Source organism: Branchiostoma floridae, chromosome 14 (assembly GCF_000003815.2).
Source record: "Branchiostoma floridae strain S238N-H82 chromosome 14, Bfl_VNyyK, whole genome shotgun sequence".
Classification (NCBI taxonomy): domain Eukaryota; kingdom Metazoa; phylum Chordata; class Leptocardii; order Amphioxiformes; family Branchiostomatidae; genus Branchiostoma; species Branchiostoma floridae.
In genome coordinates, this window is record NC_049992.1 from 2423922 (window position 1) to 2444492 (window position 20571).

Below are 20571 nucleotides of genomic sequence, written 5' to 3' on the forward strand. Positions count from 1 at the left end.
AATGACTTAATATTAACATGATTTATGCATGGTGTTGTTCATCATTGAATAACGTACAGTACACATGTCACAAGTAAAATTCCCAATTCAGATCAGTAATCATTAAGTTGTTTTGCAATTTTTGCATAAATTATGCAAATAAGTTCCTCATTTGCATATTTGATATCTGCATATGTTCCACCGATTATAATTAACAAGTGTTACATTTATCGAAGTCCAGTTATTGCAAACAATGGAATTATACAATTTCCTTATTAATTATGTAAATTGGGTCCTCATTTGCATAAAATGCATATTATTATGAACATATTTGCCCAAGCTACCTGCATACCTAAAATGCAGGCAATCCGTCGTTCCTTTTTGCAGTTATCCTCTTTGGAGTGTCTTGACAAAAACGCCCCTGCAGTACCACAATTAAATGTTAGGGGATTGAAACTTGTCCCACTTTGTCATGACGCTAAAAGCTATCTACCACCCAAATGTCACGACCATTTCACGTCCGGGACAAGAGATACATTGAAAAAACTGCTATGATAGAATATTCTAATTAATTATGCAAATGTACTCCTATTTTGCATAATTAGTATCCTATCTTGTACAACATTGTGTAAGGTACCAACATACCAAAAATCATGAAAATCCGTTGTTCCCTTCTTGAGTTATCCTCGTCAGAAGTTTTTGACAAAAATGACCCTGCTATCGCAAAACTAGACGCTAGGGGGCCCAAACTTATGTCATTTTTTTCCTGAGCACAAGAGCTATCTAATACTCAAAAATCTTGACCATAGCATGTCCAGAACACCGAGATAGCAAAATCGGAAGTTGCGCTGCAGTACCAAGGTCACACACCAGGGGGCCCAAAATTAACCTTGACCTTCGTCTTCCCAACCCCTACCCACATACCAAATATCATCCTAGTCCATCAAGAGGTTCTCAAGTTATGATGTTCACAAATATCCGGAAACACAAACACACACTCAGACACACACACACACAGACACACTCAAAACTATACCTCCATATTTCATGGAGGTAACAAACGAACACACAAAGCCGGATCACTGAACGTTGACCTCTAACCTTTCATGTCCTGCAGATGGAAGCTATCGTCCTCCTCTGACTCCATACTGGAGGTGCGGCGGCCTAGTCCGGCCGAGAAACCCGACCGCCGGTTACTGCTCCTGGAATGTACGGATATTTGAACTAGGTATTATCATATAAACAGGTCAAACCATGTTGATTACACTGCCGAAAATGCCATTTGGTACTCATGGAGGGCAAACAAAAACAGTATAGTGGGAAATCCATGACCCGGTCTTCTGTACCATGAGAAGAACCAATTAAGACGTGTATCAGATACGCTAAATGTTGACTTTTGCCCAGTTACAGTAGCTGTAGTATTCGTTCCAAGAGTGACGGTAATGGCTCATTGGAGTGCCTGTTCGGGGCGCATATAGCATGTGTCATGTTCTTAAAATGTGGCTAATAAATTGTGACATATGTTGCTACTAAAAAGTTTATACATGTGCCTCTACCTTGGCTGTTTGTCCAGCGGAAGCCTCTGCTCCAGCAGTGACGGGAGCGACTCGTTCGTGTCCTCGTCCACAGTGCAGAAGGACATGTATCATCTAATTAATTGCTACATGTTGCCACTAAAATAAAAATGATACATATGCCTCTACCTTGGCTGTTTGTCCAGCGGCAGCCTCTGCTCCAGCAGTGTCGGGAGCGACTCGTTGGTGTCATGTTAGTATGTTGCTAATGAAAGGATATATGTTGCTACTAAAATGATACAAATGTCGATACCTTGGCTGTTTTTCCAGCGGCAGCCTCTGCTCCAGCAGTATCGGGAGCGACTCGTTAGTGTCATGTTAGTATGTTGCTAATGAAAGGATATATGTTGCTACTAAAATGATACAAATGTCACTACCTTGGCTGTTTTTCCAGCGGCAGCCTTTGCTCCAGCAGTGACGGGAGCGACTCGTTGGTGTCATGTTAGTATGTTGCTAATGAAAGGATATATGTTGCTACTAAAATGATACAAATGTGGCTACCTTGGCTGTTTATCCAGCGGAAGCCTCTGCTCCAGCAGTGTCGGGAGCGACTCGTTGGTGTCATGTTAGCATGTTGCTAATGAAAGGATATATGTTGCTACTAAAATGATACAAATGTCGCTACCTTGGCTGTTTGTCTAGCGGAAGCCTCTGCTCCAGCAGTGTCGGGAGCGACTCGTTGGTGTCATGTTAGCATGTTGCTAATGAAAGGATATATGTTGCTACTAAAATGATACAAATGTCGCTACCTTGGCTGTTTGTCTAGCGGAAGCCTCTGCTCCAGCAGTGTCGGGAGCGACTCGTTGGTGTCATGTTAGCATGTTGCTAATGAAAGGATATATGTTGCTACTAAAATGATACAAATGTCGCTACCTTGGCTGTTTGTCTAGCGGAAGCCTCTGCTCCAGCAGTGTCGGGAGCGACTCGTTGGTGTCATGTTAGCATGTTGCTAATGAAAGGATATATGTTGCTACTAAAATGATACAAATGTCGCTACCTTGGCTGTTTGTCCAGCGGAAGCCTCTGCGCCAGCAGTAATGGCAGCGACTCGTTGGTGTCCTCGTCCACGGTGCAGAAGGACACGTATCATCTAATTAATTGCTACATGTTGCCACTAAAGTTAAGGATGATACAAATGTCGCTACCTTGGCTGTTTGTCCAGCGGAAGCCTCTGCTCCAGCAGAGACGGGAGCGACTCGTTGGTGTCCTCATCAACTGCGCAGAAGGACGTGTAGCGGGAGATGATGTTCGCGGACTGGCTGGTGTGGACGATCTTCGCTCGGGCCTCGTCCAGCACAGTCTCGGGACATAGGGCTCCTATAGGGGGCAGATCTGACACCGTGCAAGACGGAGATAAGTCATTCAGAATGCCTTGTGAATATTAGATAAACATTTTTAGACCTTCACGTACCCGAAGGTGCATAAGGCGGCGCAAATCTCCGTGGGCCACACAACTATGGACTGGTGGGTGCTCACAAGACAAAACATGTGAAGAAGTGGAAACTTTTCAACCTCTTCACCTTGCACCTATCAAATAATCATTCAAACGTGACTGCAAACAAGCACTAGAAATCCCCAGTCTGTGGGTTGACTATGATGCACTGTAGACATCACAGTCGGTCCGAGAGAGGTTATAAGGAAAATAAACACACCTTCTGTCTGCAGGCCCTTTTCGCTCCTGTGTAGCCGCTCCTCCAGGTCCAGAATAATGGAGCGCGCCGCCAGCTGGTGGATCGTCTCATCCCAGATGTTATCTTCCGGGTCAAGGGTCGGCCGGTCGGGGTCAATAGCCTCACTGACGTCGAACGGGATCTTGGGTAGAAAGTGTACTATAAGGTATCACAATATATTTATTTATTCCAGTCGATTTATTTCAGATACACAGCCTACAAATTGGAATGCTTTGGAAACAACGAGCAGTATTTTGTTATGGCCTAACTTTTTTTCTCGATTTCTGTGCAGAAATGGTTGCTTTCAATGACATTTTAGCATCCCGTAATCTATTGGTAAAAGCAGGCACGGGACAGAATGGAAAGAACGTATCGGCGCCAGCTGAACTGTGCGGTGAATAAAAAACAAAGATTTTCGACTGGCTTGTTTTGGCTGAGATAGTTCAATGTAGCATTGAATTATGTTTTAGTAAGCATTCTCCCTCCGGATACCTTTATAGGATATTTCCTAGTTGCCCTTACCTCATAAACGAACTCCTCTTCGAACACCAGTCCCCGGATGACGGCTTTGCTCTTTCCTGCTCGCCTCCTCCAATCAGAGTGCTTCTGTACTGACGTCAGGAAGTCGTCAAGGCTCATGTCACGTGATTTGGGGCTCAGTGGACCCCGGGGGCTGACGCCATTTTGTTTCCGTTGTCTGTCTTCCGTTCTGCTGTCGCTACTGTCTGCGTCACTTCCTGCACCTCCAACGTCACTTCCTGCACCGTCTGCGTCAGAACTACTGTGTTGATCATGAGGCTTTTCTTTCCCAACGTCTTTAATCTTCGAGGCAGTTTCTTGAGCTTCACAGGTTCCGGCATCTTGGTCTTCGTGACGCAGTTTGGTGACCTTGAAGTCCTCCATGCTCTGCCCGCCAGTTTCGAACAGCTTTCCCAGCATCCTCTGCAGCATCATGAGGTCGATGTCACTTCCGCCTTGTCCTGAGATCTTTCGGGTGCGGCTTGCTCTGCTCAGATCTGGAACCTAACGTGCAAACAGTCAGTCAGATATGCAAAATCCAGATACAGCCGCCACCCCTTGCGCGTCGCCAAAAAGTATTATATGATTATTCAGGAAAGGTGACTTTTTTAAAGATTTTATTGACGTTCTTCATAAGCAAGAATCTAGAGCTACTCAAGGTCAATAGTTACTTAAACTTGAATGAGGACTACAGGATTTGATGGCTGGTAGAGTAGAAAGGTTTTAAATTGACTACAAAAATGCTAGACACTAGACAGTGGCATGTGCAATTAACGACTTACTGAACATCCACGGCTGACTTCAGGTGCACGTTTTGAATCCGCTTTGCGACTGGAATTTGTTTCCTGTGGAGGTCACTTCAGCAGTTTAGAAAGGTGGTGTTTGAAATTTTCGGGTATTCAAGACAGATGGCAGGTTGGTACTTCTACCACTACTTCTAGGTTAGAGTCTCAAAAGAGTTCTTTAAGTTACTCTTTGAAACTATTGGCTTCATTGTAATGGTAACAGAAAACATAAAGTTTAATGTTTATGTAAGTTGCATGATTATGAAATGATTGTGAAATAGAGTCGAAATGCAAACGGCCACAGCGCATCAATCATTTAGCTTTCATTATTTCACAGCCAGACCTAAGCTACAGTTTTCCTGTCATTATTCTTCCAATATTTCTAGTGCCAAAATCATTTTCACATTACGGTTGCTTCTCCCCCAAGGCGACTGGTATTTGAATTGCTTGGACCTTTAAGACAGGCTAGTCTCCAAGCAGACCCTACGGTGCCTTAGAAATAGTATCAAAGCTGGCAAGGGACTTAGTATAGCGGTACCAGGTGCCCGTTTGACTTCCTTTGGCCGGCTATCTCCCTTTGGCCGGCTATACTCCTTTGCCAGCTTTGATACTATCTCTTTAGGCACCGTAGGGTCTGCTTGGAGACTAAAGACAGACTACAATTTGGTGCTTCCATGCTTCTAGGCTAGACTGGTTCCCCAGAAGTACACTTTGATTTGCTGTTTAAAAAAAACTGATTAGATTCTTTGTAATATCAAAAGATTGTACTCCGAAAGGACTGCAAACCAGTAGACTTGCCATACTCATTGAGTGGCTGTCCATCACTCAGAAAGGGCAATGCCTAACCTAAATCAAGAATTAACAGCTCAAAACGTACCCAGATCTTAGGTCCAGTTTACCTGTGGTTATCTGTTTACCGTCTGTAATGATAACCTTCAACATGACTACCAAAATAAAGACGTATCTATGATCTTTAAGACAGACTACAATTTGGTGCTTCTAGGCTAGACTAGTTCCCCAGAAGTACACTTTCATTTGCTGCTTAAAAAAAAAAACTATTAGTTTTTTTGTAATATCAAAAGAGTGCAGTCAAAAAGGGTAATGTCTATTCCAAATCAAGTATCAATAGCCAAAAACTTTGCGAGACCTTACTAGGTACAGTTTTCCTTTCGTTTTCTTTCTACCATCTGTAATAATAAGTTTCAACATGATTAGTTTATAAAAGACGTATCCATGAGCTGCCTCACCTCCAGAGAGTTCCTCTTCCTGTGCGCCCCGCTCTCCTCCCCGCCCACATCTGTCAGGAACTCCCGCTCCGGGCTGCGCGGGCCCAGAGACGCCGACTTGCCCAGGTCACTGATCTTCCGGATCTAAGGAAAAAAATAGATAGATAATGATAATGAATGGTTTATTTGACATAAAGGTCACATACAAAAACATCACACTTACAGTCCTAAGACTGAATTGCGGTGAACGTTTAACAATTATCGTCCGCACTACAACACGGTATAAAAGTGAGAAATTTTGTTGTTACAATAGGATATATAAGCAAATAAGGAGATAGATAAGACAAAGCGTGCATTCTTCATCCGTAAATAGTTTCATCAGGTTGGTAGATCAATTTAACAAAGTCTACTTCGTTACACAACCTTCTGTAATTCTTCAGTAAACGTTTCGACGACCATGAAGACAACAGATGGTCGTCGAAACGTGTGGTGTAATACGTTGTACTGAATGAAGACGACAGATGGTTTTAGAAAGGTTTACTGAAGAAAATAAAGAAGGTTGTGTAACGAAGAAGACTTTGTTCAACGCGCATTCTTCATATTCAACAGCGTGTTTTTTTCTAAATCAAAAGGTTGATTGTACAAATCCTGGTTACCATTGCATCATAATTCATTGGTATCAAATGCTATAAAAATGGCAATGGTAAAAAAAAGACAATTTTCCAATAATGACGAGCAACAAAAAGCAGCATGTATTGGAAAGATCTCTGATGTCATCCGAGCGGGAGTTTGAACAGTGGATGAGCAACGACCTCTGCTAACAGTATGCCCTCACTGTAGTGATCTAGTGTAGCTGGCAGGTTCGGTGAGTGACAGCAGATATGTGTCCATTGAACTTTTTGCCTGGGGAAAGGCTGCCTTCCTTGTTTCTCAGTTGCAAAATATGAAACGTCTTGTCACAGCAACACTAAGGCGATTTGCTACTCTTTGTTCAAGAAAAGCAACATATGTAAGAAAAACGTTTCTGACCTTCCTGACCGGCTCCCTCAGTTCTGTGTCGTGTCTCTCCTTCTTCTTGCTGGAGATCTCGTCCACGATGTCCCTCAGCAGGTCCCCGGTGTTCACGCTGCTGGCGGCTTCCGAGAAGTCGCTGGTGGTGCTCTGATGGAGGGCAGGAAGTGTATTGTGAAACTTAGGAATAGTTGTTGCAGCGTAAGAGACAGGCTAAAGTGCTAGGGAGGACCGACTCAAAGTCCAAGCGTTTGTTGACTAGGCAAGCTGTAGTACGGGGAAGGCAGGTTTATACTTACGTTTATCTGTTACAATGCAACATGTTGCACATGGAGTAACCAGTTTTCAACTATACTCTGCCTTGGAATAATATAGTACGAATCTTTTCACCTGTTCGTTCCACCTAACGTAATAAGCTTCTGCATTAGATATCTGTAAATCCGTATACTCGGTGTTTTTTTTTCATGTTCTTTAATATTGTCTTGGCAAATGGGACAAATAGACTCGGCAACAGCAATGATGTATTCAAATTAGTGTGTGTATTCCCGCTTCCCGGGCGTACTTGTGAAACGGTTGGACTTGAACTCGAAAACTCTCTATGATCATGCCTGTCAGTGTCTTCGTTCATCGCTGCACAGCAAACATGGCATTGCTGTCTATTGATTTTGTATTCTCTATGAGTAGGCTAATATTCGTCAATGTAGTCAGTAATATGTCCAAACTGTGGCCGTGACTACCATGCCCGGATCGGCCTACAGAGCCACAGTAGACGCTGTCAACCACCGTGACCTGATACAGAGCGCTAGGTGGACATCTGGAAAGATGGAAGGATGATACGATGTAGTCAGTAATATAATCAGATACTGGAAATAATACCTGTGAGACTGTTGAACTTGACCCCTCCGTCGTCTCTTCTATCTCCTCGTCCTTGGGCCGTGTCTCCACCACCAGCATGTCGTACAGCACGGCGTAGGCCACCAACCGGTCTCCAGGGAACAGCGGAGGCAGCGACTTAGGGGACTGCAGTACCTCGATCCCCGCTGGGGGGCGCCACGTGACCGTGATGTCACTGATGCACGGCTGGAGGGCGCGCTTCAGACAGGCTACAACCTAAAGGTGGGGTCACACATGCGTATATATTCAAGTCCGTTTGAGGTGCGTATGAAACTTTTAGTCTCTACCAGGCTCCTCAGGTCGCGGGCAAAATAGTACAAATTGGACAAATATAGATACATAACATGCCAGGTGAGTTAGCTGACCGAGAAGTATGCTTAGCGACCAAGCTAACTCGTCTGACATGTCACCTGTTTATGTTTGTCCAATTTCTATTATTTTTCCAACGACCTGTGGGGCCTGGTGGAGGTAAATACTCCCATGCGTGCCTCATACGGACTTAAATATATACGCAGGTGTGACCCCACCTTAAAATGGCGGGTAGGTCAGAGCAGATGTTCTTGTGTACGTACCAAATATTGATAATGTTTTAGACACTTTCGACTCTTTACTGCTGTCACGTGTCCACGAGGCAATGTGGCATTACTTTTAACTCCTGAAACAGCTGTGTACTTAGCCAAACGTCAATGTAATCGAAAGAGAAGTATGTATACTTATCTGTGTGTGTTTGTATACATCATGATCGTTCTGGTTACCTTAGGCTGAATCCTCTCCCCCTCCTGGATCAGCTCAGCAGCGCCACCTCCCGCCGAACCCACGCCCTGCACCAGCGAGCGCGAGGCTTTTGGGCCGATACCGAGGGCAAAACACCTGGGGAAATGCAATTAATGGCACTTGATTTCTGTACGAATTTGTATCAAGAGACGGAACAAATCTTAATCACAATCTATCACTTGTGAAGTAATGTTAGGTTATCATGGATACAAGAAACTTCAGTCCGTCGGAACAAGGAGGTTAAAAACTTTAACCTCCTTGGTCGGAAAGGATGTTACGCCTTTGTAGTACCGTGTTTGGGTTTAGCCTCGACTACGTAAAAGAAGCCTGCACACTTGTGTCAATAAGAAGGTTTCATTGTGGGAGCGGTATCCAAAAACATGAGGAGTGGCAAAGTCGCATTGTACTAACTGCCATCGAAATCATTACCTGAGCATTGCTTCGAAAAACAATAATTGTAATTGACTGGGAGGGAAGACAACAGACGGATCCGCGGGATCAAGGAGGCGGTCTGTATAAGAAAGTCAACCCCAGTGATATGATGAACCGGAACGGGGGGGGGTACAAACTTAGCCACCCTTTGGATTGTGTTTCCACCGCAAAAGCGCCACCTACATCGGCTACATATAACGGCGAGAAGCAGAACTCAAGTTAAAATCTCCGAGGAAGGTGCCTGAGAGACATCAAAACGTAAGCAAAGTGAGTATTAACTGGTTGTGTGAAGAATTCTCCTCTATCCTTCATGAGTCTTATTTGGCAATAGAGAGATACGTACCTGGTGTTGTAGGCGTTTTTCCTGACGAGGTCAATGACCGTGCCGGTGTTACTGACGCTCCCGTCCGTCAGCAGGAACACCTGCCGCGGGTAACCTGACGTCACGGGCGCAGAGAACACCCACTGCAGCGGCGACAGGATGTTCGTGCCTGAAACAAAAATATAAGAAAATACATTTTTGGCGACGCCTCAAAGGCAGAGACTCTTACTGGTTCTGACCCGCCAGGAATACAACATATCAATTATCAGCGGGCTACTAATACATGTATATGCTCACTATAGATAATTTGACACCTTTGCATGTTCTTTGAAAGACCTTGCGATTTGCACCACCCAATGACCTTTGATGTTGATAATCTCTCCTATTAAAGTTATGACCGGGCCTTCAGGGTATTATACAAGGTATATCCTTTTAATTTTCGTGTTATTCTTTACTATGCATTCAGTAACGAATTGAAAGGCTTCATGTAAGTTTCACTCTTTCAATGTCCGATGTATCATCATATCTTAATCATGAGTAAATGGTATAAAAGTGGTCTACAACGTAACAAGAAACATGCGACATGTCTCAATACAAAACCTTGCCAAAAGGATGTTCAGATGAAAAAGAAAACTGTCCAGTCTTCTTGGTACCTTTGAACCCCCACAAAACTCATTTTCACCTGAGTAAAGTGAGGAAAGCCGTGTAAAGTGCCTTTCCGGATTCCCAAGGGCACAAGATCGGTAACATGGCAGCTGGATTCGAACCCGCAACCACTCGGTCACGGGTCGAACATGGTCCCACTGCGCTACGCGGTCCCACGAAAGTACCGGGTGGAAACTAGTACAACCATGAGTCTCCCTTACCTCCCATATCGGCGCGCATTTTCTTGATGTCCGCTGACGCCTTGTCCACGTTCTGCTGCGTGTAGGGCACGCTGGTGCTGAACATGGGTTTGTAGCTGGAGCCGAAACTCACGATGTTAAACACGCAGCAGGTGGGCAGGCTCTTCAGGAACAACAGGAGCGTCTCACGGGCGCCTGGGGTGGGAAAATACCAATATATTTATTCATTTGCAAATTCATGCCCGAAGGCTAATTGCAAGGGTACAGACAGTAAAAGTAACAAGTGTCTATTCTATACAGCTATCTATATACATGATTCTACATAGTTTACTGGGAGGTTTGACTTCTTCTTTTGAGGCAGTGGCTGATGAAAAGTCCCACGTCTTTATTGATTAGTGTGTTCTGTGATTTTATCAGGAATATAGTTTTTGGAGGTCTGCCAACTGGAGAAAAGTTGGAAATATTGTATTAATTGTGTTGAAAAGGTTGTTTCTTTCATCCTCATAATGGGGGCAGTTGCATATAAAATGTATTTCATCTTCCACTGCATCCGTCGCACAGTATTTGCACAATATAAGAGGGTGGGGCATTTCTTAACCACTGCCTTCAAAGAAGTCAAACCCAACAATAGTAAACGTAGTGCTTTTATTTCATTGGAAACTAGTGTTACATGTATATACTCATATTACTTTGAGACTGCACGGGCATGATTTTGCAAGTAAACATTGTCGTGTAAGCCAACGCTACTAAAATACATAGATTTTGTTGGTCTCTGATGTGTCAGATGCTTCATATATCAAGTCAGACAGGACTCACAATTAGATGCAGAATACGCGTATGTCTCTACAAGAGTTTATTTCATACGAATGACCTTTGTATGACTCATTATCCGTGAATTAGTGGGAGATTTCCATACGAGGGCTAAAAGCAAAGACGAAGCTTAAGGTAAGCAATGAAGAGTGCCATGGCCATTAGTTATTGTGTCCCTCTTAGCTGTATGTCATCCAACTTAATTAAGCATGCGTTCAATGCCTTTATTTTATGACCTGTTTGTACAACAAACAATTGCAGATTATTATGTTCACAGTTCTTATCCAGTCGGTGTTTCGATTTTTGTAATGATAAAGAAAGATAAAAGACCTGCTATGTTGGCCCCGCTCATGCTGCCACTTCTGTCCAGAATAAAGATGAAATTTCCCGGAATCTTGGACGGGTCACGTGGTGGGATGGACGAGAAGTCCGGAAAGAACGAGAGCATGATGGCGGCGTGGTGCATCAGATCCTGGGAACGAGATGTAAACACAATGGTCTCAACAAGATCAAAAACTCAAGCGGATAGTTTAGCCACAGTAACAAGTGTAGTCATACTCTTGAAAATAAGGTTATCTTTACGTTCAGGGATTTGTTTTGTTTTTGACGGGAGGATGGTCGTCTTGAGCAGGCCGCTTAATACTTGTGTCAATAAGGGAAATTTGGGAAACCAAGAAAAAGCAGCCGTAATCGCCAGGCGGTCGGTGTGCAAAAGTGGTGGTTTGACTGTTTCTACATCCATTTTTGGTTCGGAAAGTGAATCAATTTTACTCATTCATGTGACTTTCTAAACGCCTGACGACCAATCAGGGATAGTAAAACAAAAAAAAACAATTTTAGTACCAGTGCTGAAGTTCGATCGATGCAATTAACTCGAGATAGCCTCAAACTACTAACGAACTTCACCTTGTGCAACCTGCCCCTGAGATAGTCCACCTTAGACGACGGTTTCTCCTCCTTCTCCCTCTGCAGCCTCTTGAAGCCCCTGCGCGACTTGACGTACTCCTCGTACCCTGACAGACTCATGTCGCCGTGCTCCAGGATGATGGCGGGCTTGTGCGGGTCCGACAGGTACAGCAACACCTGGACGTCCTCACTGTACGTGTGCTGCTCAGCAAGCGTCACAAACACCTGGCGTACGTAAAACAAGCGTTAGGAACACCTGAAGTACAGGTACAGTAACACCTGGACGTCCTCGCTGTAGGTGTGCTGCTCAGCTAGCGTCACGAACACCTGGCGTAAAAGATCAAACGTTATAAATGTCTGACGTAAAGGAATGAAGGTTAACAAATCCTGACGTGCAGGTATAGCCACTCCTGGACTTCCTCGCTATACGTGTACGTGTGCTGCTTCGAAACAGATCAGAGTCAGCAACACCATTAATTACCTGCATGTATGCAGGTATGGTTTTGATGCTGGTGGGAACTTTTCGGTAGCCGGGGATGTAGGGCGCTGTATCTCGTGAACGGATGGTGCGAGCACGACGATTTTTGATACGTGGGTTGGGGGTGGTAGCTTAACAGTCAGGTTTGATTTTGGGCCTCCTGGCGTTTGAACTTGACATTGCAGGTGGCATTTTTGGTGTTTTTGGGGCACTTTTGGCGCTGTGTGTCCGGAACGATACGCGCGATTGCGACGATTTTTGGTGCATGGGTGGGGGGTTGTTGCCTGTTGCCTAGGATTGACTTTGGGCCTTGTCGCGTTTGAACTTGACCCGGCAGGTCGAATTTTGTGTCCGGGAGGGGTGTTTCCGGAGTTATATCTTCTGAACGGCTGGTGCTGGCGCGATGATATTTGGCACATGTGTCGGCGGTGGGGGGGGGTGGCTGAATAATGCTCAATTTTGATTTTGGCGCCCTTGGTGCTTGAACTTGACATTTTAGGTTACCTTTTGTGCGGGCACGGGGAGTGCGCTGTATCTCCGGAACGCAAGGTACCATTGTGTTGCTATTTGGTACGTGAGTTGTTTGTGGTGTCCTGGTGGTCAGGTTTGATTTTGGGCCTCCTAGTGCTTGAACTTGATACTGTATAGGTTGACCCTGTTTTTGTGTGGTTGGGGCATCCTCCCAATATCTGCTTGGTTTTAAAAACAGATTATGGTTGGGTGTAGAACCATCATCTGGCCTGGGCCACCTTCAATGTATCAGGTTACTTAGTGGCACTGACAGTTTGCCAGATGACGGGAGTGTACAAGATTATATATCTGTTGGTCAGGTATAATTGGAGTTTGCTTATTACTCTTTGTGGTGTTTCTAGAGCTGTATAGTACTGAGTTTTAAGTTTCGGTACAAGTTCCTTTACCCTGTTGGCAATCATGGTTGAACTTGAACTTAAACAGAAGAAGATGCAATTTTCTAATGTGGAGGAGAACTGTATAGAGTGTTGCCATAAGAGAAAGGTATGTGTATGATTTGTCCTGTGTTTCTTTTTGTTTCTTTGGTAATGCCATTTCCATACTGTATACAGGTAATTTGTTGTTTTGGGCTAGTCATATTCGCTTGGTTTTTGGGCCTGCTTAATCTATGGTACAGGCAGGGTTAAGTGGTGGAGGCTTAGCTTTGTTCTGTTTTAAATTCAGTATCGTTTGTTGCATTTTGTCGCGGCAAATATATGATGAAATTCCCCTTCTAAGCAACTGCTCATTGGTTTGCGGGGATGTTTGCTGGGTGTTTGCTCTGACTACAACAGCTTCTGAACTTTTCAAAGCTTCCATTGCCAGCAGCTTGCCATCTATAAATGGGATTGACAAGGACATTTTTCATAGTAAATTATGCTGTTAAATTTGGCTTAGATACTACAGGAGATTTAGGTTTGGGTTGGATGGATTGAATGAAAATATCATACCACCCTGGGGACTAACTGCTGCTGCTGCATGGGGGCTACCACTATTCATATTGTCTAATGTCTATGGAACTACAGATAAAAGTATCATTGGTCAAATTATGCAAGTAACATTCCGATGTCAAGTGAATAACACCCCAGAAATAAATCTTTAATGAATATCATTGGAAGAACACAAACCAAGGAGACTTAGCAGCTGCATTAGGTCAGTACATTGAAATAGGAAGATATTAGTATATCATGTGACAGAGTAACTACATGTGCATGGGCCATCTGAGACAAAAAAAGGTAGCGTCTCAACAACTTCAAAGTACTGTGGTTGGTTACATACTTAAGAAATCCAAAATAAGTAATGTTCATCCATGTCCAAACTTACAAATTCAGAAAATGGAATTTCAGAGTCAGACTTTTGCATGGTGCACAACCAACACGGTAAAAAGCTCATTTTTCCAACCACGTAACACAGACAAAAAGGCAAAAATACACAATAGCTCTACAGAAACCCAATACATTTCATGCAGGCCTGAGGTCTACGAACTCTTGTTTGATAAGTTACGGTCCCATAAAAGTCTTTGATCATTTACACAATGTACGGCTGCTGTTGTAAATTATATTTTATAGAACCATCATTTGCACTCTCAATATGAGTAGCATCAACCCGTGAATACCTCATTAGCGTTCCTTGCGTAAGGATCGGCGTCTACCCTGATGGAGTGGGTCGGGCTCTCTACACCCGCAAGCAGGCACGGCATCTTCACTTCCAACTGCGAGAAACAATCAGCGAGTAACATGTTATTAAGATAATGATAAAAGATTCGGAAAAGCGGTTAAAGGCATTTCAATTAAAGAACGAACGGTATAGACAGATCCGCGAAAATACCATAAAATCATATTTGTGTAAAATGTTTCCTTTAATAGAGGCAGTGAATTGCACAAGCTTCCTGGCACCTTTGACACCTTACCGGAATCATGTATCTGGTGACGTATGCAATAAAAATTTCCTTTGTGAAAGAAATGTGGTAAATCTGGTTCTATTTGAAGTAGCAACTAATGTTGTGATAGTCCATATGTGCATATGCAAATATTCGCTGAATATGCGAGTAAGTACGTGTGTATGTATGTATTTATGTATGTATGTATGTATGTATGTATGTATGTATGTATGTATGTATATATGTATGGCATGTTGCTTATTCAGATTTTAGAGAATGTTTTCACAGTATCGTACCTGGAACTCGAACTCGTACGGGAAGGGGTTGATGGCGGTTTCCTGCACGATGTCCATCAGGTTCCTACAGGTGGTGAAGCTGGCATCCTCCGTACCGTACCCCATACTGTAGTTTGTACTGGTCAGACTGCTCTTACTGTCCTCAGGACTGGTCACCAACTCAAAACTCTGGTTCCTGAACCTGGAAACAAACAAAACACGCTTTCAGCTAGACCTGATACTCCGTGCCGTACCCCATACTGTAGTCCGTACTGGTCAGGCTGCTCTTACTGTCCTCAGGACTGGTCACCAACTCAAAACTCTGGTTCCTGAACCTGGAAACAAACAAAACACACTTTCAGCTAGTCCTGATACTCCGTGCCGTACCCCATACTGTAGTTCGTACTGGTCAGGCTGCTCTTACTGTCCTCAGGACTGGTCACCAACTCAAAACTCTGGTTCCTGAACCTGGAAACAAACAAAACACACTTTCAGCTAGTCCTGATACTCCATCTGAGAGCTCCATTCTTACCGTTCCTGCTCTCAAAGGTGATGCTGACCAGGACCGTAGCGGTCTCGTATGACGGCAGGCGATTAGAAGTTTGTATCGCCCCCCGTCTCGGGCAACTGTAACATAATGTAAGGGACTTTGACCTAAAGCTCAACTGGGTGTACAGATGTGCGGCAGTGTACATCTGAGAGCTCCGATCTTGCCGTTCCTGATCTCAGACGAGATGCTGACCAGGACCGTGGTGGTCTCGTATGACGGCAGGCGGTTAGAAGTTTGTCTCGCCCCCCGTCTCGACTAAAAATCTTTTGCAGTGTATTTTGACCTCACCTGGGTGTGCAGATGTGTGGAAGTGTACATCTGAGAGCTCCGTTCTTGCCGTTCCTGATCTCAGACGAGATGCTGACCAGGACTGTAGCGGTCTCGTATGACGGCAGGCGATTAGAAGTTTGTATCGCCCCCCGTCTCGGACTCTGACCTAAAGCTCACCTGGGTGTGCAGATGTGCGGCAGTGTACATCTAAGAGCGCCGTTCTTGCCATTCCTGATCTCAGACGAGATGCTGACCAGGACCGTGGCGGTCTCGTACGGCGGGAGGGATCCGATGTTCACCGTGAAGATCTCCCTGGTCTCGTGCTCGTCCACGATGAAGGCGGTCTGGCGGTACAGCCAGTCGTCCTGGCTAAACGGTTCCTGAAATACATCGTTAGACTTCATCAAACTTTATCTCATGGATCGGATTATGTGCAGTGAACACTTTGTATGATGTTGAAGTGTTAAATGTTATTCTTGTTTTGTTACTGTTGCTTATGTGAGGTGCACTTAGCTCTTAGAACTTAGTTCCTTCCGTGCCTGTTCATGTAACGCCCCGGGCCGTTCTTGTAGGGCATTGGGTCGTTCATAAGGTGCACCAGGCTGTTCACGTGGCGCACCAGGCTGGTCACGTGGTGCATCCGGCTCGTCACGTGGTGCATCTGGATGCACTTGTTGTGCATCGATCTGTTCAATTGCATCGGGCTGATCGTGTAGCGCATCAGACCACTCTTCTTCATCCTGGTGATTCTGTGCCTCTGCTCTTGCAGCTTGATGCCATAAGCTTCCTTCTGTCCCTACATCGTTCTCCGCAGTGGACTGTAAATATGTTAGGTGAGCGATGGTGTAGTAAACCGTGAATTAGACTTGTTGAACGAAACCCTACTTTACCCTAAGCAACCCTGTGTAAGAAGGTCGCTGATTGCTCTAAGGAAGGCGTATGATTTCCTTTGTTTATGCTGTGTTGTTAAAACTTCGCAAGAAGTGGCGAATGGCCGTATGATGTGGCGAATGGCCGTATGATGACATGTGATGTCATTGGCAGCTTAAGCTTGTTTCTGAATACCGTGGCTATTTAAAGGGTTCAGCCTCCCTTCGCTGAATGATTGGCTTACCTGTGACGTCGAGCGTGTTGCATACCTGCTGATTGGTTGATGCAGTGGGCGCGACTTCTCTGCTTATTGGTTGGCTTACCCGTTACGTAGTGAGCGTGGCCTATCTACTGATTGGTTGGCTTAACAGTTACATAGTGAGCGTGGCCTACCTGCTGATTGGCTGGCTTACATACGCCGCAGTTGGTGTTGCCTAACTGCTGATTGGTTGGCTTACCTGCGACGTAGGGGGCGTGGCCTACCTGCTGATTGGCTGGCTTACATACGCCGCAGTTGGTGTTGCCTAACTGCTGATTGGTTGGCTTACCTGTGACGTAAAGGGCGTCGCCTCCATGCTGATTGGTTGGCTTACCTGTGACGTAGTGGGCGTGGCCTCCCTGCTGATTGGTTGGCTTACCTGTGACGTAGTGAGTGTGGCCTCCCTACTGATTGGTTGGCTTACCTGTGACGTAGTGGGCGTGGCCTCCCTGCTGATTGACGGGCCGTCCTTCAGCTGCAGACTGATGGTCCGCCCTCCAACCAGCGCCTCGAACCCAACCACCACGCAGCTCTCGTCCACAGGGTACACAAACATCGCGTCCACCGGAACATCCTGGGAAGGACGGAAGTGACGTCAGAAGTACAACATTTTCTTAACTGAGAATATAGTTAGGACATACACTCTTGCCCGGAGGAAGGTTTTCAACTCATGTGGCTATGAAAAAAAGAATGGCTATTTTCCACGAAGATCTTAGTCATAAAATACACTTAAAACAAAAACAAAAAAACGGAGAGGATGCACGGTGTTGTAAGTTTAGAAAATAGAGATATAGTCGGTGTAGGAATTTTTTCTCAAGTGATTTAACATATCCTGGTTAAGATCGACACAGAGTAAGAAATAACTCAAAAGTCTTGATCTTAAGCATATCGATTTAGAATAGATAAACGGAAATTAAACAAAACCTTCCTATAGTCTAGAATATTTAAATCTCTATTCAAACAAGGTCTAGTAGTTCTTCGGGTATTTGATATGATTGTTTCTGTTCCAAGCAACTCGTCCTATTTCAGAACGCAACATATTTATATGCAAATCATTGTATGCAAGGAATAACCATAATGTGCATGTATAGAAAGAAGTTCTGCCCAGCAACAGACGAACTTTCTCGAAGGCTTCTGAGAAGTTGATATCAATTTAAGACTATTGCGTGGGCGGCGGTAACCCAGACTTATCAATTGATGTCAATGATGCAACCAAATACTCGTGACCATCTGGCACTTTCCACCTCTCAGATACTCCACATAAAATAAGTACCTAACACATGATCCCATCAAGCCCTGTTACGGTTTCACATGCAGATACGAACAGCTGTGATCTGAGTAATCCTACCCGCGGGCGACTCCAGCTGCCGCACCGCCAGAACTTTGCTGATAAAAGCATTCGCCTTTCTTTTGCTCGAGATAAATGTAAAAGGTGAACAAATAACAACTTTATCGTCGGCAAACACTCGTACAATCCCATAATGGGTTATAAAGGTTGGGTGAATGTAGAGGAGACCAACAATAGAACATCTGTCGCGACATGTACGTTGAACATGATATCGTCTTCAAGAGATGCAACTTCTCTCAATACTCTGGATTTTTTATTGTCTTAAGGTCTCATTGATATATTACTCGAGTGGGCACCCTAAAAGAGATCCGAGTCAAAAAATAAACGGTTGCATGGACGCGTGTGTTTAGCGGTGAGAAATTCCCTTTTAGCCAGCGGAACTGATCTCAAAAGTTCGATTAGTGAAAGCTTGTTTGTAACTGAAGAAATTAGCAGGTAAAGTTTTGCAGCCTCGCGCTAGGTCGGAGGTACACAGTTCTTAACCTAACCTAAGTAGTAGAATATCCATGGCCTCAAGCGCTACCTGGCATTTCCTGTCTGCATTGAAGAATCGCTGCTACTATTTTTATGTTTGCATGCCGAATGTATTTTGCACCATTGATCTTTGTCTACGTCGCTTTTGCTTTGCTTGGGATCGATAAAATTCAGAAACATGTTTTCGTAGGGTTCTGTTCGGTTGGGTTGATACTGGTTGGGCTTAACAGCATAGCATTAACTCAGTACAGTTGAAGCCAATTAATTGCACAACGGATTAACGCACACTTCTGTTAACTGCACGGCATCCCCAAATCCCAAACCGGTGTGGACAAGCTAGATAACTGCGCATTATTGCACCAGCCGGAAAATTGCACGAAATTCACTGGCAAATAGGCCGTGCAATAAAGTGGCTTCTACTGTATGCAGAATGCTTTGAAAGCAATATACTGTGGAACGCTGGTTTGCTACGTTATATGTGGGGAACGCAGAGCATGATATGCCGATTTTATCTACATAGGGGATATCGGCTTTTCCCACTTTCTTAAAGTTATTGACCTAAAATAGTCATGCTTTATACTAAAAATAGAAAAAAGTCGATCGAACTATTTCAGGGTTTGTTGATTAAAACTAGGTCTTGAATGGCATTGAAAAATTAGCATGAAAGTTCATCTCGATTGGTAGATTAGGAGAAAAATAAGCTGGTCTCCAGATCAAAATACAGTGAATGAAAAGTTTGTTTGTTCGTTTCTTTGTTTGTTTGTTTGTTTATTAGGAATCTCCATTAGTTACATTGAACTTTTCTTCCTGGAGTCCTCAGTTGAAGATCAGAATATTTCGTGGCACTAGTATAGCATGTTGCTGACAGCCCTAATTTAAAAACAGGCTGCCCATTTATGTCTAAAAATGAATCAATCCTAAAAAATCAAATCTGGAAAGAAGACCAACCTGATCATTGTAGTACGTCAGTGATGCCGTCAGTCCCAGCGAGTAGCCAATCAGACACGCGGACGCCCGTGACGCCTGCAGGGGGATCCGGGTCCTGCTGTGAATATTAATGAGCCCAGGCATGCTGCATGCCCCTGGCGTGCTGCCGTCTCCAAGGGAACCGTCTCAGAGGTAACCAATCAACGTTCACCCTGTTGCAAGACCTACTCAGCGGATTCCATCGGCAGATTGTATACTGTATGCGCGACCAGTCTCTGCTTCGTGCTCAGTTTTGTCAACAAGTCAGGCCGCCGAATTCCAATTAGAGATAATCTTGAGTAAATGATTGTTTTCACCGCGCTTCCGTAGTCTGTGGAGTTTGGCCTCTCAGCAGCCAAAGTCGATGGAAGTCAGGATGTGAGGACACTGTTTACACTGAACTGTTGCACATCTCTGTCGACTTGTCGCGTGTCCAAATGAATCTGCTGACTGCATGCTAGAAATCGTCTCGAGCGTAAACTACCGTTATTACCTAGCTCGTAGCGTGGAAAATTTCCACAACGTTGTGTAATGTGACCTCTCAATATGAACTGTTCAAATCTAGTACAGACGAACGGTAGTCTGAAACAGGATAAGTCGTCTGAAAGATCCCTACAAGGTTGTGTGAGATCTGTATGTCTCTGATCTCCGACAAACTAAGCCTTTGTCCGGAGCATTGGATCTGCGTAATGCGCGTCCGATGTCACATCAAGCGTGAATGGTGGTCTTGCCGTGGTCACTTCAAATTTCACGGTACTCTCATGGCCTGTTCGACAACAGGGCAGGGTTAAGAATGCATTCCCCGAACTGTAAAAAAACACAAGACAAGAGATATCAATTACCCGATACAACAGACAACTTTAGATTTAACCTAACAGCCATAGCCCAAACACATCAGATTCCCTTTCTGTCTGCATCGATTAAATGCAGCCGAATCCACATATA

The 20571-nt window shown here is 44.4% G+C and overlaps 1 protein-coding gene across 1 annotated transcript; it reads right to left on the reverse strand.

The window, feature by feature from the left end:
* Positions 1 to 2678: 2678 nt before the first annotated feature.
* LOC118430871 (von Willebrand factor A domain-containing protein 5B1-like) lies at positions 2679 to 20000 on the reverse strand. Its single transcript, XM_035841906.1, has 19 exons — positions 19609 to 20000; positions 17263 to 17412; positions 15887 to 16089; positions 15265 to 15357; positions 15144 to 15224; positions 14911 to 15091; positions 14351 to 14446; positions 11748 to 11972; positions 11172 to 11313; positions 10053 to 10238; positions 9208 to 9355; positions 8414 to 8528; positions 7641 to 7874; positions 6783 to 6914; positions 5775 to 5897; positions 4525 to 4587; positions 3746 to 4246; positions 3206 to 3365; positions 2679 to 2885 (listed from the first exon to the last, which is right to left on the reverse strand). Exons 1-19 carry the CDS (start codon positions 19729 to 19731, stop codon positions 2695 to 2697), a joined length of 3147 nt encoding a protein of 1048 aa, XP_035697799.1. The 5' UTR covers positions 19732 to 20000; the 3' UTR covers positions 2679 to 2694.
* Positions 20001 to 20571: the final 571 nt, after the last annotated feature.

Coding starts and splice junctions, on each gene's coding strand:
- LOC118430871 (XM_035841906.1), bottom strand. CDS start 19,731: ATGCCTGGGCTCATTAATATTCACAGCAGGACCCGGATCCCCCTGCAG. Junction 16,090..17,262: donor CCACGCCCACTACGTCACAG/GTAAGCCAACCA, acceptor GATGTATTTCAG/GAACCGTTTAGCCAGGACGA. Junction 9,356..10,052: donor AATGCGCGCCGATATGGGAG/GTAAGGGAGACT, acceptor TTTTTGTTTCAG/GCACGAACATCCTGTCGCCG.